At 40.4% G+C, this 13800-nt stretch overlaps 1 protein-coding gene across 3 annotated transcripts in view; it reads right to left on the reverse strand.

Moving 5' to 3' along the window:
- kdm4b (lysine (K)-specific demethylase 4B) overlaps positions 1-13800 on the reverse strand; it is a 45656-nt gene that overhangs the window by 30816 nt on the left and 1040 nt on the right. For 2 of the 3 annotated variants that reach the window (XM_071485978.1, XM_071485976.1), the window contains exons 2-5: positions 9240-9680; positions 8040-8215; positions 7332-7446; positions 6730-6923 (exon numbers count right to left, since the gene is read on the reverse strand). In XM_071485978.1, coding sequence (XP_071342079.1) covers positions 6730-6923; positions 7332-7446; positions 8040-8215; positions 9240-9653 — 899 coding nt within the window. In that variant the 5' untranslated portion in view covers positions 9654-9680. Of the gene's footprint in view, positions 1-6729; positions 6924-7331; positions 7447-8039; positions 8216-9239; positions 9767-13800 lie in introns of all 3 variants that reach the window. The other variant, XM_071485977.1, reaches the window with a different exon arrangement.

Here is a 13800-nt window from a genome sequence, read left to right on the forward strand (position 1 = left end):
TTGGTATTCAACAATGTTAACAGGTACTGGATAAAGTAGAGGCCGTACTAAGCAATACTTAAGTGTCTTTCCATAAAGGGGGAGTTAAGGCCTGTAACACACAATAGTGTATAAGGTCAAAGCAAAGATGCAAATTGACACAAATTGACGCTAGGCGTGCAGATTGAGGCAAAGACAACAATCATTCGAGTGAACAATATTTCACCTTCAGCAAAATATTTGCAGATTGTGACTCAGCATAATAGTAAATCAGAAATGTGGAGAAATTAGAGGACACAGTGCAGACACACTCCAAAGACATGTTCATGTGCACGTTGCTACACAATACTAACTAGCAACGCCTGCCTACTGTACAGCTGGCACAGTGGAAAAAAAACACAAAAAAAAAAACAAGGACTGTGAAATCACTCAAGGAATCAAATTAGCATGAATTACAAGAGAACATACCTCTGAACAAACCTTAAAAAACATTTAAAAAAAACCTGCCCTATACCACAGCCTTGTATAGATGCTTAAAACAAGTTATAATTTGAAGGGAAGAAGAAGAAGGAGGAACAGAAAGGGTGGAGGGAAAGATAAAATGACCAGTGAAGGGCAGGACCAGGAGAAATGACTGTATTGGGAGTGCAGGGTTATTTCACAGCCCTCAGCACTTCCCGTTTTAAGAAATGAAATTACCCATGCTTTACACCTCACCACCCCTCCCTCTTTCACACATGCACTCATCATGCAAATCACTATTCTTGTCAATGTTTGGCCGCTCTGGAGGGGTTTTAGGGGGGGGATTAGGTTTGCTACCATATTGCTTTGATCTTTTACATTGTTTTGATCTACTCTAGCTTATCTTTCTGATATTACTGCTTTGTTTCATTCATAATATCTCATCATTTTTCCTCCCTCCACTTTGCTTCTGTTTTATTACTGTATAAATATGGTAGCCCTGTGGCCCCGGTTTTGTGTTGCACGACAGGTAGAGCAAGGTACTAAAATTACCACAAAGTCAAAGTGTTTGTACTGTTCAAACATGAAGTAGGCACTGTAAAGTCTGTATCATTACACTAAATATCAGATGCTACATTTAGCGAGCTTATTTGTAAAAGAGAGTGGTAGGGAGCCAGCAAAGCTCAAATCTAATCTGTTCATTTGTGAAGTTATTACATTACTTTTTATTACTGAAATTATTTCCTCTGGGTTGCTTAAGCCTCCAGAGACCACAGGCAATGAACTATTATCCTTTCTTGCTCAAGCCTCAACGGCCATATGGATGGAGAAACAGAGGGCAAGCATTAGAAAGAAAGAACAAAGATGGAGTGATGGCGAGAGGCAACAACATGTAAGGAGAGACAGAATAAGAGGGTGCAAGAGCGTAATACAGAGACAGAGAGGGTGAGATAAAAATAATAAACGCAAAGAAAAAAATACAAGAGTCTGTTTCAGAGAGGGGAGTCGAGACATGGAGCCACACTGCCACCTGTAGACGAAAGCTTTGAACTTCAGAGAGGTGCAGCATCCTTCAGTGGCGTTACACAACTATCCAACATCAGAAGCTTTTGACCAAAGTCCTTAATGCCATTAGGCAGCACGCAAGTGACAAGGAACACATTAGAACTGAAATTCAGGTTATTAACTTAGAGTTGTAAATGGTCTACTTAATATACAGTTAACTGCCCTCTGTATTCTGTTTAGTTTTAAAACCATCATCTCTCTCATTGAGTGAGAATACCTTTAATTTGTGCATTCTGCACTTGAAGATAAAGGGTGATGACTAAGACAACAAAATGAATCAGGTTATACGATCAGAGTTATAATTTGTCCTGTTGCTCAAAGACAAAGGCCAACAAGAGAAATATGACAGTCAGTCAGAGAAACCTGAAAATATTACACATAGTTAAGAACTATAGCAGTATGCTGTACATTGTCGATGGCCACCAGCTACACCATACAAACTGGCCTGCATCATTGTTTTTCTACTGGCAATAAAGATTAAAGCATTTCTGCTGTTGTGTTATCCAACACTTGTCAAGACACTTATCTTGTGTGTCCTATAATGGGTGTTGTGAGCGCTTGTTTGCATTAGTAGCATGTGCCATTTGAATGGATATGCTGCTAGAAATATCTACAACTTATGTTGGGACTCAGCCGCACACAGGAAGTAAAACAAGGTGGGTTTTAAGTAACGTGTGTTACAGTGTTTGTGCTTAGCTAATCTAAACATGTAATGAATAAAACTATAAGATGAAACTGATACTGATCTTCTCATCTCTCGGAGATAGAAAGCATTTCTCAAGATGTTCAAGTATTTCTTTAGAGGCGTTTTTCTCCGCAGGGATTGTCACATTTCAGAGTTCATTGTGTAAATGTGCACGTACTTCAAAGAAGCCTGCGCTAGAGAATATCCCTCAGATGATCCCTTCCATCCCAGCATCAAACTAAACAAATCAGCCGATCAGCGTGTCTCCTCCTGTTCCCTCCTTCCTAAGGCCACGGTTGCCATGGCAGCAACACGTCTGTCACCCCAGCAGCAGAGAGAGAAACACACAAATAAAACAACACACAGCAAACGACGGCTTGAACTTTTCCACCTCTCCAAGGAAGACTATGATTTATCTATTGCAGGACAGCGTTTCTAGCAGGTGGAATTAAGATGTCTTGACAGCATGAAGAGCAGCACAGCGTGTTGTGTTGCTGTGTGTTTTTCACCTTTACAGACAGTTTAAGAATATTAAGCGTTGTTCTTATTCAGTATTTTCCAGTTGAAAGTCATTTCTATTAGAAACAGTGACAACTGCTGCACAAAATATATGCCGAGAAGTTTCTCCTGTTTAATTCATGATTTACAGTGCATTCACAAAGTGGTCAGACCCTTTCACTTTTTTCTTTTAGCTATGTTGCAGCTTTACGCTAAAATAAAAGAAATAATTTGGTTCTCACCAGTCTCAATACCCCATAATGTCAAAGTGAAGACAGAATTGTAGAAACTTTTGCAAATTCATTAAAAAGGAAAAACTGAAATATCACATTGACATAAGTATTCAGACCCTTTGCTATGACAAAGGGGAAAAGGGAAAAACTGTCACAGACTGTCGAGGAGGTTGAGGACTCATAGATTCATAAGAAACTCCTCCCTTCCCTGGAAGTTGCAGCTGGGGTATGCTTCAAAATATCCCTTTCAATTCTCTTTCGTCAGCCTTTTCCTACCTTCCCCTCACATGCTCTGAGGCTAATCTTTTATCTGACAGCAGATCGGCTGGTGTGTGTTGAGGTAGAGGGGTGATTGAGAGGGTTTCAGCAATAAAAATAAAAAGATGGAGGGATAAAGACAGGGAAAAAGTGACTGCCAAGGCTGAGAGCTTTTACACAGCCACCTGTCTGTGTGTGTGTGAGCAGAGTTGCATTTCACAAATGGCTGCAATATGTGTGCGTGCGCGCATGTGCGTGTGTTTTAAGGGGGTATGGTCTATTTAACAGCCTGTGCGTACCCCACCACACACAAGTGTAAAAGTGAAAATGATACAATTTCAGAGGAATGAAGATGGGAAGGCTTGGTGAGCACTGAGAGTGTGAGAGAGGGAGTAATAGAGAGAGGAAAAAAACCAAGCAAGAGAAATAAGACAAAGGGAAGGAAGGAACAAAAGAAGAAAGAAAAAAAGAAAAGCACATGCTTAAAAAAGGAAATGAATGGTGTGTATTCATCCATCTGGGAGTTAATTAGTCTTAAATGACAAGGATGACAGGAAGAGCAAACTAATATGCACTTTTGTAAGTAAATATCAGTTACTTACTGTATATTATGATTGACATTCTTGAAAGGCTTAATTTGATTTTCTCTTACAGTATTAATGAGGTTCTTGCAAAAACAAAGGGACAACAAACACTGTTAGTCTGGAGTGCACATCTTGTTTTCTGTGCAAGACCATACACCGACAACGTCTTTAAATGCACATTAACACAACTGATGCTCCACAAGGTGCCACTGACCTTGACAACTTCTTTGTCTGTATGCTGCAGTGGCTGTTGCCTTTAGAATTAAGAAAGTATAGGGAAAGTTGCTTGGTCGAGGAGTTGCACATTGATTAAATTGATCTGTGATAGAAAAATAGGCAATGATTCTTTGTATTGAAAGGGTACAATTTAGACATTTTTAAAAAAGAATCAGAATTGATGCAGCAGAACCAAAGATAATGTCTTTTCTTTATTCCACGCATTCAGCTTTGTTATACGAGTAGCAGCTAATGTAGCCTTGAGCTGCTAACCCCAAGCAGAGATAAGGGAGCAGCTACAGAGGTCTGGTTTAGTCCTCTTTCCAACTTATCACCCACAGATGTTTTCATTTTCAAAACTTGAAGACTTCACACCCAACAGATGCTACCTCAAGTGACATCACTTGTAGCCACAAAAGGCTTAATGCAACTTTTATCCCCACATATAGTAGTACTCCTCAAGGCCCATTATCAGCTTTTGATATATGAAAATCAGTGTCCTTTAAATATACACCGTACATTTGATTCCACAACCTTACTAATTTGTCCTGTCACTGATTCAAATCATGCAACAAAGGTTCCCTGTGGAAGTTTCCAGTAACACCCAACAATTAGCACTGCATCAGCTGAATATATGATCAGATCAGGGGTTTCGTACAAACTGTGGCCATCCAGGCTAAAGTATAATGCAGATATAAAGCTGACACTGTCACCACTGAGCTCAGCTCCTGTTGAACACCAGAGTGAAAATCACAGCTAAATGAATTTCATTTTTATCTACACACACGTTGACAGTGATTTGTAAAGATACAAAGCCACTCTCAGCAAGAGGTGTGAAAATGAGACAGGCATATGATTTTAATGAGATGACATCACAGAGAGCAGGAACTGGTATCATGCATGGACGCACGCATACATACACACGTACATATGTACACACACACACACACACACACACACACACACACACACACACACACACACACACACACACACACAGTACACCACTCCGGGAGGAAGACAGGAGAGGGGGAAAGGTGAAAGGGAAGCACACTGTAATAAAAATGAAGACAGGTGAGAGAGCAAACAGAGAAGGTGAGCCAAACACACACACACACAGAGGTAATACTGTATTTCTGAATGTTTCAACGCTGGGTTGAATCTGCTCACCACCTGCGGTTCCAAAGATCAGAAAATATGGAGGGAAAGAAGGGAGAAAACACACACACACACACACACAGATAAACGCAAGAGAGAATCAAGGTGCAGAAAAGGAAAAGAAAAGCAGATTTTTCTTCGGGTACCATGGGCCTCCATGGTAGAGTGACAGAAAGACAAAAAGAAATGTAATAATGATGCATAAAAAAAAAAGCCAGCAAGCAAAACAACTAAAACTAAACTAAAACCCCTATAACTTCCTATAGTGTACCAGGCTGCTACAAATGGTTTCAACAAACTTTCTGTGAATTCACAGGAGTAAAGTCATGATAAAACCTTGAACTTCACAACCCCAGTAAGAATCATGGTAAGATCATGGTTTACTGTTTTCTTGTGTTCAACTTTCTTCGGATACTTACTGCACAGGTTTGAGGACAATTTTGATTTGAGGGGACAACAAATGAGAAAAAAGTTTGCAAACAATTCTCAAACAAAATGAGAGGAAACGGCAGAAAAACATAACTGAACTCTAGCATTATTCATGAAGCGTTTGTCGTAATACCCGAAAGGTCAAAACACAATTGTAAAACAAACAGACGTCAAGCATGATCAAATATCTCAAAAGTTTAACTGCCAAATAGGGAACCCTCCGATGGTGAAATAACCAATGAGAAACCTCAGTGCTGCGAGCACAACGCAGCATGCTCAAACAAACAACACTGTAGTCAACAGCAGATTCCAAGAATGACTCAGTAAAACAAGTTTTTAAAAAAAACACCAATTAAAAAAAGAATTGAAGAACTGGGAATTGTGTAGTTGGTTAGAGTTGTGAGGTTTAATACCCAACAGATCTTCCAACTCTCTGGCCCTGGTCTGTTACAACTGCTTTGGACTGGTTCACTGAGATCACTGAGGTTTCCACTTGTACGTGAGACACAGCAATTCTGCTTATTCATACTAGTAACGCCACAACCAAGTTACAACCACAAACCAAAATTCTGTTGAAAGGAAGCAGAAAAATGTAGAAAACATTCAACCGTGTGCCAAGTGTTTATATTAATTATTAATAAAGATACTAATTCATTAATTAATCAAGAACTGTGATACTAGTAATGACATGGTTCTTACAATTAAACTCCATAAAATTTTTTCAATAGATAAGGCAAATTATAATCTTCACTCAAACTGAGATTTCCCTGCATCATGGTTGTGCTACCTCAGCTTCCTGGGCAGACTATGTTTCTGTTGGGCTCCACGTGAACTTTCGGTGGTGCTGTTAACCGAATGCTACCAGGCAGGCAGCATCATCAGGCTGTTGTAATATTCACAGTGCAAGCCAGCATGTCAGATGCTGCTTGCCGCACAGCTTCTGCCAGTAACACTCCAATCCAGTCCAAACTGTTTTGGGAAAATCACAAAGTGTTTGCTACTGCAGTTAACTATGGCCTACAACATTGTATATGACCACTAACAATACTGACACACTACTGCTGTGCAGCAAGCACGGACTGTAAAACTAATTAAAAGTTTAAAGTGAAAAGTGACATGGCTGGGGCGATATGGAAAACATCAAGACAAAACAGGGACTGACCAGGACTTGGACTGTCCAAAGTGCAGGTAGTTGATGCTGTAGAGGTCCATGTCCTCGGTGTGCCAGGCAAACGTGGTCTTCCACATGCCAAAATATAGATATGGAGTGTTGACACCCTCAATAACGATGCCACACTCCTGCTCCACCATATCCAGCAGCGTGTTGAGATGGCCAATGTTCCACTCTTGAACATCCTGGACAGAATAACATGCATTCTTTTGATCATTTACTCAGAGTAGAGTACACACTAGACTCAAAGGCTATCTATGGCTAGACCACCAGATGGTGTTGTAGTCAAGCAAAAATGACAACTTCTCTTTCACTGAGCTAGGTAGATAGCTTTATGATCCTGGCAACAAGTCATAAAAGCACAATATTTAAAGAATATAATATTAACAACATTTGAACAATTATCAAATTATTACAATGAACAATTATCCATTTATCAGTGCATTTAAAATATGCATCCTATGCAAAAATGCAAAAGGTGTATTAAATTCAGTTTCATCCTCATGCCACTGAGTCATGATTAATAATACTGATGAAAGTATCGAGCAAAATAAGTAGGGTTAAAAATGAGCACTAACACACACACAACTCACCTCATCATAGATGGAGCCACTGACATCCGCACCATAAATGGGTGACACAAATGTCAAGTTTTTCCAGTACTTCCTCTCTAGGTCATCAAAGTCTTTGTGGCGAGGTGTGCAGTACCTAAAAACAGAACAGGACCAGACATATTGTCAGACGTAGAGAGATTGCCTTTCAGCTACACCCTCATGTTGGCAATTTATCACTAGCATGTAACTATTTAGCTACTTTAGGTCTACAAACAGTACATAAGAAAATCTCATCTTTTAATACATACTTCATGTTCTTACACAAAGTACTTTCAATATCATCCTCAAATGGCAAGTTATTCAATTCAGCAAAAGCTACCACTTTGTATGTCAGCATTTGATAATACTATTTTACAAACAAAGTTGTTCTTTGCTCTGGAGGAGTTTCACGCAAATGACATTGTTACAGATGCAGGCTTAAACCATTGGGCAACTGGTGGAAGTTTACTGATAAACCAGTGAAGGGTCCTGAATTAATATGCTTATATTTAATTACTAAAAAACTTTTCTTTAAAAAGGTTATGTAATAGAAATAAATGTATCATCAGCACATGTAATATATGAAATTTGACTACCTGTGAGCAAACTGCTTAGAAGACAAAAGCAATTTAGATCATCATCAGTTTCAGTCTATTCTATACACAACCACATTTATAAAGGACACACCTGGACTGGGCACAAACTTACTTCTTGCTGTTGGCCAGTTTGCGGTACTCGCCCACAGTCATTGACTTCTTCTGGATGTTGTACTGGGTGAACAGACCTGACTGACCGGTTACCACCTGCATGATGGGAGCTGGAATCACCATGTCCTCAATGGTGTCGTAGCATTTCCGCGGCTTCCATCCCTCCGGGGGAATCACCTGTTAAAGAGAGCAAATGTTTAGCATTTACATGCAGTAAGTTGACATTCAAATGGAGAGGTTTACAGTGACCTCCAGCTCCATCAGAGTAAAAGTTTTAGATTCTACAAGAACATTATCAACATCCCATACAAGTTTTATTTAGGGCATATACACCTATCTGATCTGCCAGAGCATTGGAATTCTATTTAACTTTGAACAGTTTGAGCAATCAATCAGATAACATACTATTAAGCTCTTGACTAATTATTTGCATTTACATTTACTTATTTGGTAGTCACTTTTATTCAAAGCACCTTATAAGTGAGGGACAGCACAAAGTCAACAATGAGACCTGTTCAGGCCTGCTATTAAGTACAGGTGTGAACGCACACAGGACCCATTCAAGACGCAGTTGAGATCCGATCACTCAGACCACATTCAGAGGTGGTGTGGGCCACATGTGGCCACATTCTTTTAGCAGTGTGAATGCAATGCGTCCTGGCCACTTTGAAGGACCGCCTACTCTACTGACGTCCTCAGCCACAGTCTAATGAGTCCCGTCACAGTTTTATAATAAACCGAAAATATTTTACGATTTCTAACGGATAGCACCTTATTTCACTATAGAGCTGTGCACAACACATTGATTCGCTCAACCTCTCTCTCTCTCACTCACACACACACACACCGACAAACAAACACACACACACACACACACACACACACACACACACACACACACACACACACACACACGCACACACACACACACATACACAGAGGTGACAATGGAGCCAACACCGCATACATGTTTATTTGCATATGAAGTGGGGAAGAGAGATCAGATCTTCAGTGTAAAAGACACATGTGGAGACGCAATTTAAAGCCTGGTGTGAACAGACGTACTTAGAGCTGACCGGTTGTGACCTGATCTCTCAGGATGCAGGTTAATACCAGGTATGAACAGGGCCTAAGTGAATGATTGTTTGAGAGTATAATTGTAGACTAAATCTGTGTGGGTGTATTTGCGTGTTTTTCTCACCTTTGCCAGGCCAGCCCGGTGAGCTCCTTGACTCTCCATGAAGACAATGTATTTGGCGAAGTCTTTAAACTCCTCCATGGTGGGCCGGAAGGTCATGATCTTGCAGCTGGGGTTCTTGGTGCTGGCTGGTGGCAGTGGTTGTAGGACAGGTGTTGGGGGGACCTCAGAACCTGGAACGAGTCCTGGGGCCATGTCTGGGGCTGCAGGCTGAGCTGAGGTGATATCTGGAGCAGCATCATGTTCTGAGGTCACTGCTGTGTGAGGGGTTTCAACTATTGCCGGCTCCTGGGAGGGAATCCTGTCTTGGGTTGAACTGGAGCTGAGTGCAGGAGATGAGGCTGGGGCAGGGTCTGGGGGTGAGGCTGGGGCAGGGTGAGGAGTCGGCACCGTGTCCATGGGCGTATCGGTAGCCATTTGGTCGTTGAAGTCTTGCAGGTTAACCTGGAGAGGGGAGCATGGGTAATGAGGGCATATTCAGAATAGTTCCGCTTCTTCTCAGGACCTTTGCAAGCTCAAACTGGGAGCAGCTGCAAGGTGAACAACAAGTAAACAACAAGTCAGAAAAGTTTAGGAATCTAGATTTTTTTAAGGAGTGCAAAATGCTTTTTTCAAATTGAAACATGGGTAGGTTCATTATAGAAAATGACATTGTGTGAGAAAATCACGTGAGCCTCATCACTAACAAGCTTTCAGCTGACCTTTTTATCCAAATGATAATATGAACTAGGGAACTTCAGGATGTAGATCTGAAAATAGAGGCCCCCCAAAAAATGATTAAATAGGCCATACTGAAGACCAACCGTCCAAAAAAAACAGAGACAAGTGCTTTACTCTGTATTTTGCTACTGGTTTCCTTGCTGCAGCCAAAGGTCTGTTTTATGATTATTTGCTTTTGAAGTACCACTTTTGGAAGAATGGTGTTCCACCCCTCCAGTTAAGATCCAGAAACTTGGAGAATAGATAAAGAATTTATACCAAGGCTTAATGATGCTGTTCTGGCACCACCTCACTAAGACACTTTATCTTGGTTTTTCCTTTCCTTTGTCACCCGTCTGTACGTTGCCAAGTTTGTTGAGTCATTGTTGCAGCCGCTGGTGGAAACACTAGCAACTTACTCCACCACCTCAGCAGAAAACATGTTGGATTACATGCGATCATCAGATTCTGGGCCATCAACCAGTAGGACCAGTGAAACAGTGGTCAGAGACGTGCATCCATAATTCCAAGTATGCACCGATAATCAACATTTTAAATATAATATCTATTAAATGGTAGGTCGTAACTAAACCTTGCTGACTAGATAATCATTGTCTTATTTTATATATTGTCTGGACTGGTCCCCACAGAGGTTGCTGCTGGAAAGCTTCAGTAAAGTTTCATTTGGTGAGTGTGCATATTGCCGTGTGTTCATGCACAACGCTGTTACCTTTCACAAGCTGCCCATCGGCATTTATAAAGCATAATAAATAGTTGTATTTCACTCGAACTTTTGCTAGGCAGAAAGTCACAGAGCAGCCCTGGAAGTGGCAGGTAAGCAAGATACAGACTGACCCAGAGACGCACTACTGTTATTTGCTGATATTAAACTTGGAGAGAACAAGTTCACCTGATAGCTGTTCCCGCAATTCCCACAGTTGGCTCTTAAAGTGAGCTTTATCTTCCCATCAAAACAAAGTGAAGTTTAGCTTTCTCTGATTCACTCTGCTGATCTGCGGCATAATACAATGCCCGCTGTAGGTGCACCTGTGCGTAGGAATACGGCAGACCAGTAGTTGTGCTACCGGTAAATGTGCTACCAAAAGTGCTGTTTGGACAGGAAGATAGAGCACTGAAAATATTCTAAATTAAGTGTATATTTCAACAGATATTGGATTGTTCCAGTGTCTAAAATACTTTTTTTTTTCTGCTGGCCCCATGAACAGCAGCACATCTCTCTGCGAGTATGCCAGTGCGCCTTGCTGCCTCTCCTAACTGGCAGCACACTGATCCAAATCTACCGCAGGTAATACACTGACTAGGCATGACTACCTCACACAACCCCATGTCAAATAACCCAAACCAATTTATTGAGAGATGTCAAGTTGTGGGTGTCCACACATGATTTTAAGTTAATATCTGCAAGTTGTCTCACTCTGTGTGTGGTCCTGGTCCTGTCGGTGCACTGCAGCATAAGGTTTCCTCTTGGTGCTATGGATGGCCCTTGATGCGTTTAACATGATGTGCACCAGTGGCTCTAGGAACATGTGGCAGTTTTTTTTTTACTACATTTTGACATTCTATAGACTACATGAACAGGTGCTAGGGTATAAAAGATATTAGGAGAGGAGGTGCTCTCGGAAGAGATGAGTTTTCAAGAGATTCTTGGAGATAAAGAGGGATGCACCTGCTCTGATCGCATTTCTGTAGCTTGTTCTACCATCAGGGAATTAAAAAAGTGAAAACGACTAAGAACTGTGCTTTAGGCTACATCCACACAACTACAATTTCACTTTAAGGCTCATCTCGTTTGCTACGTTTTCACCTCCGATCCACACAACTCCAGAGTTTCCAAGCCCAGAAAACAGAGTTTAGGCAACGCTGCTAGACCCGTTCTAGTTTGGAAACTGCATTATAGTCTGGACGGTCAAAAACAGAGACCTTGATGAGAGAAATGATGACTTAGTCGCATGCGGTTGCTCCCTGATTGGGTGTTATCAGCCTCAACTACCAATGGTTGAAAGCAACATGTGTAATGAATTTCAAGTGTTTGAAGTGAAACCCTGCATGTTAGCACTACAACTGCCGTTGCCGCTCCTTGTTCGTGGTATTTTCCGCAACTAATCAACTGAGTACAACTGAGAGTAGACAATGTGTTTCCTATTCACATCGAACATTGCACATGCTGTTTGTACATGAATGATCATGTGCGTCTGTGTTTTCAGGGGTGTTAGTATGGACGGAGATCTTTTCTGATACGGAGCCAAAATGGCCGTCTGGACAGAAATCATTTTCGTTTTATAACGAAAAATGTAGTAGTAATGATGTAGCCTGGACGTAGAAAGCACCTGTCTTGAAGGGAAATAATGGAGAATCAAAGGGCTTGGAGAAAAACTGAATTTTTAAGTGTAATTAACAGTGGGGAGGAGAAGTATACATGCAGAACTAGGGTGGAACGATATGCAAAAAAAGAAAATCATACTGTGACAGATATTGCGATTGCAATTTTAGAAGGAATGGTTATTTTTCCTTTTTCATTTTAACTAAACAAAAAATGTAAAAATTATGATGGTTTTTGCTGGGGTCTGTCCCAAACAAGAATCTTCCCTTACATCTGTAGAATATGATTCACAGACTGGGGTATCTCTGTAGCACTCCAATTGTATTTACAGAAAGAATTCAATTCAATTTTATTTGTATAGCACCAAATCATAATATACATTATCTCAAGGCACTTTACATGGTAAGGTCAAAACATAACTTTATTATAGAAAGAAACCCAACAGTTCCCACAAAAGGTTGAGCGATGGAGTGGGGGAGAAAAATGTGTTCTGACACATTTTACCTTTATCAAAAAAACTGCAGCTCCTGTGATTTGGATATTGCACTTGGCCATGTTGCGATTTCCAAAATATATGGATTGATTGTGCAGCCTTATTCAGAACTAATGGAGATCCAAACTGTATATTCAAAAAGTGAATATTGAACTAATGTGTGTACTGCTTTGACGCTCACTATAAGATTTTTTGTTTGACATCAAAATCAACAGGTTGTCAGACCTTCAACTCTAGATGGAAACCTTTAGTTTAATTTCAAATATTTCATTTCTATGTGACACAGCTTACGTACTACACATCTCTTATCTGACAGTAAACTCACAAAATAATTAGGAATTCTACGTGAATATATCAAATGTCCATGGAGCAGAAAGAATAAAGTTTTGTCTTCTCAGCAGATAGTCTTGTGCATCAAAACCTGACTCCTTCAAGAGAGAATCGCAATGCATCATTTACTTTTCTAACTTTTCCTATCTCCAAACAAACAGGTGACATGAAAGTAACTGTTCACACAATGGCTGACAAGAAGATATCTGTTTGAAGATGAACTTAGATAACACTGGCACTGCCAACCACACAGGTGTCAGCCAAACAAACTGTCAACATTTTGTCACTAACTGTCCCCAGATGCAATAAATGTGCAACTTTAACAATAATATATTGATTTAAAATGAGTTTAGCTGTAGAATTGGCATATCAGGGAAGATTAACCCATGTGATAGCTGCATGTGCACAGCAACACTTACTGTTTCTAAGAAAATATACACATCACCACATCCCTGTTTGCATTTCATGCAGTTTCTCATTCACAACTTCATGCACATGCACTTGCCACTTGCAGCATTAAGAGATAACCAGCTGCGAATTTGAGGTTTCTTGTTTGTCTTGTGAGTTTCCATTAGAGAGCAAGCCAAACGGTGACCGTCATTTAACACGTTATTTGCATCAAACACAAACAGCCTGTAGAGCAGGAAACATGGTGCAAGCTTAAAACGGCTGAAGAAAAAAAAAAAAAAAAAAAAAGTCAA

Source organism: Trachinotus anak, unplaced genomic scaffold, assembly GCF_046630095.1.
Source record: "Trachinotus anak isolate AG129_WGS33_773 ecotype Australia unplaced genomic scaffold, CSIRO_AGI_Tana_v1 ptg000010l, whole genome shotgun sequence".
Classification (NCBI taxonomy): domain Eukaryota; kingdom Metazoa; phylum Chordata; class Actinopteri; order Carangiformes; family Carangidae; genus Trachinotus; species Trachinotus anak.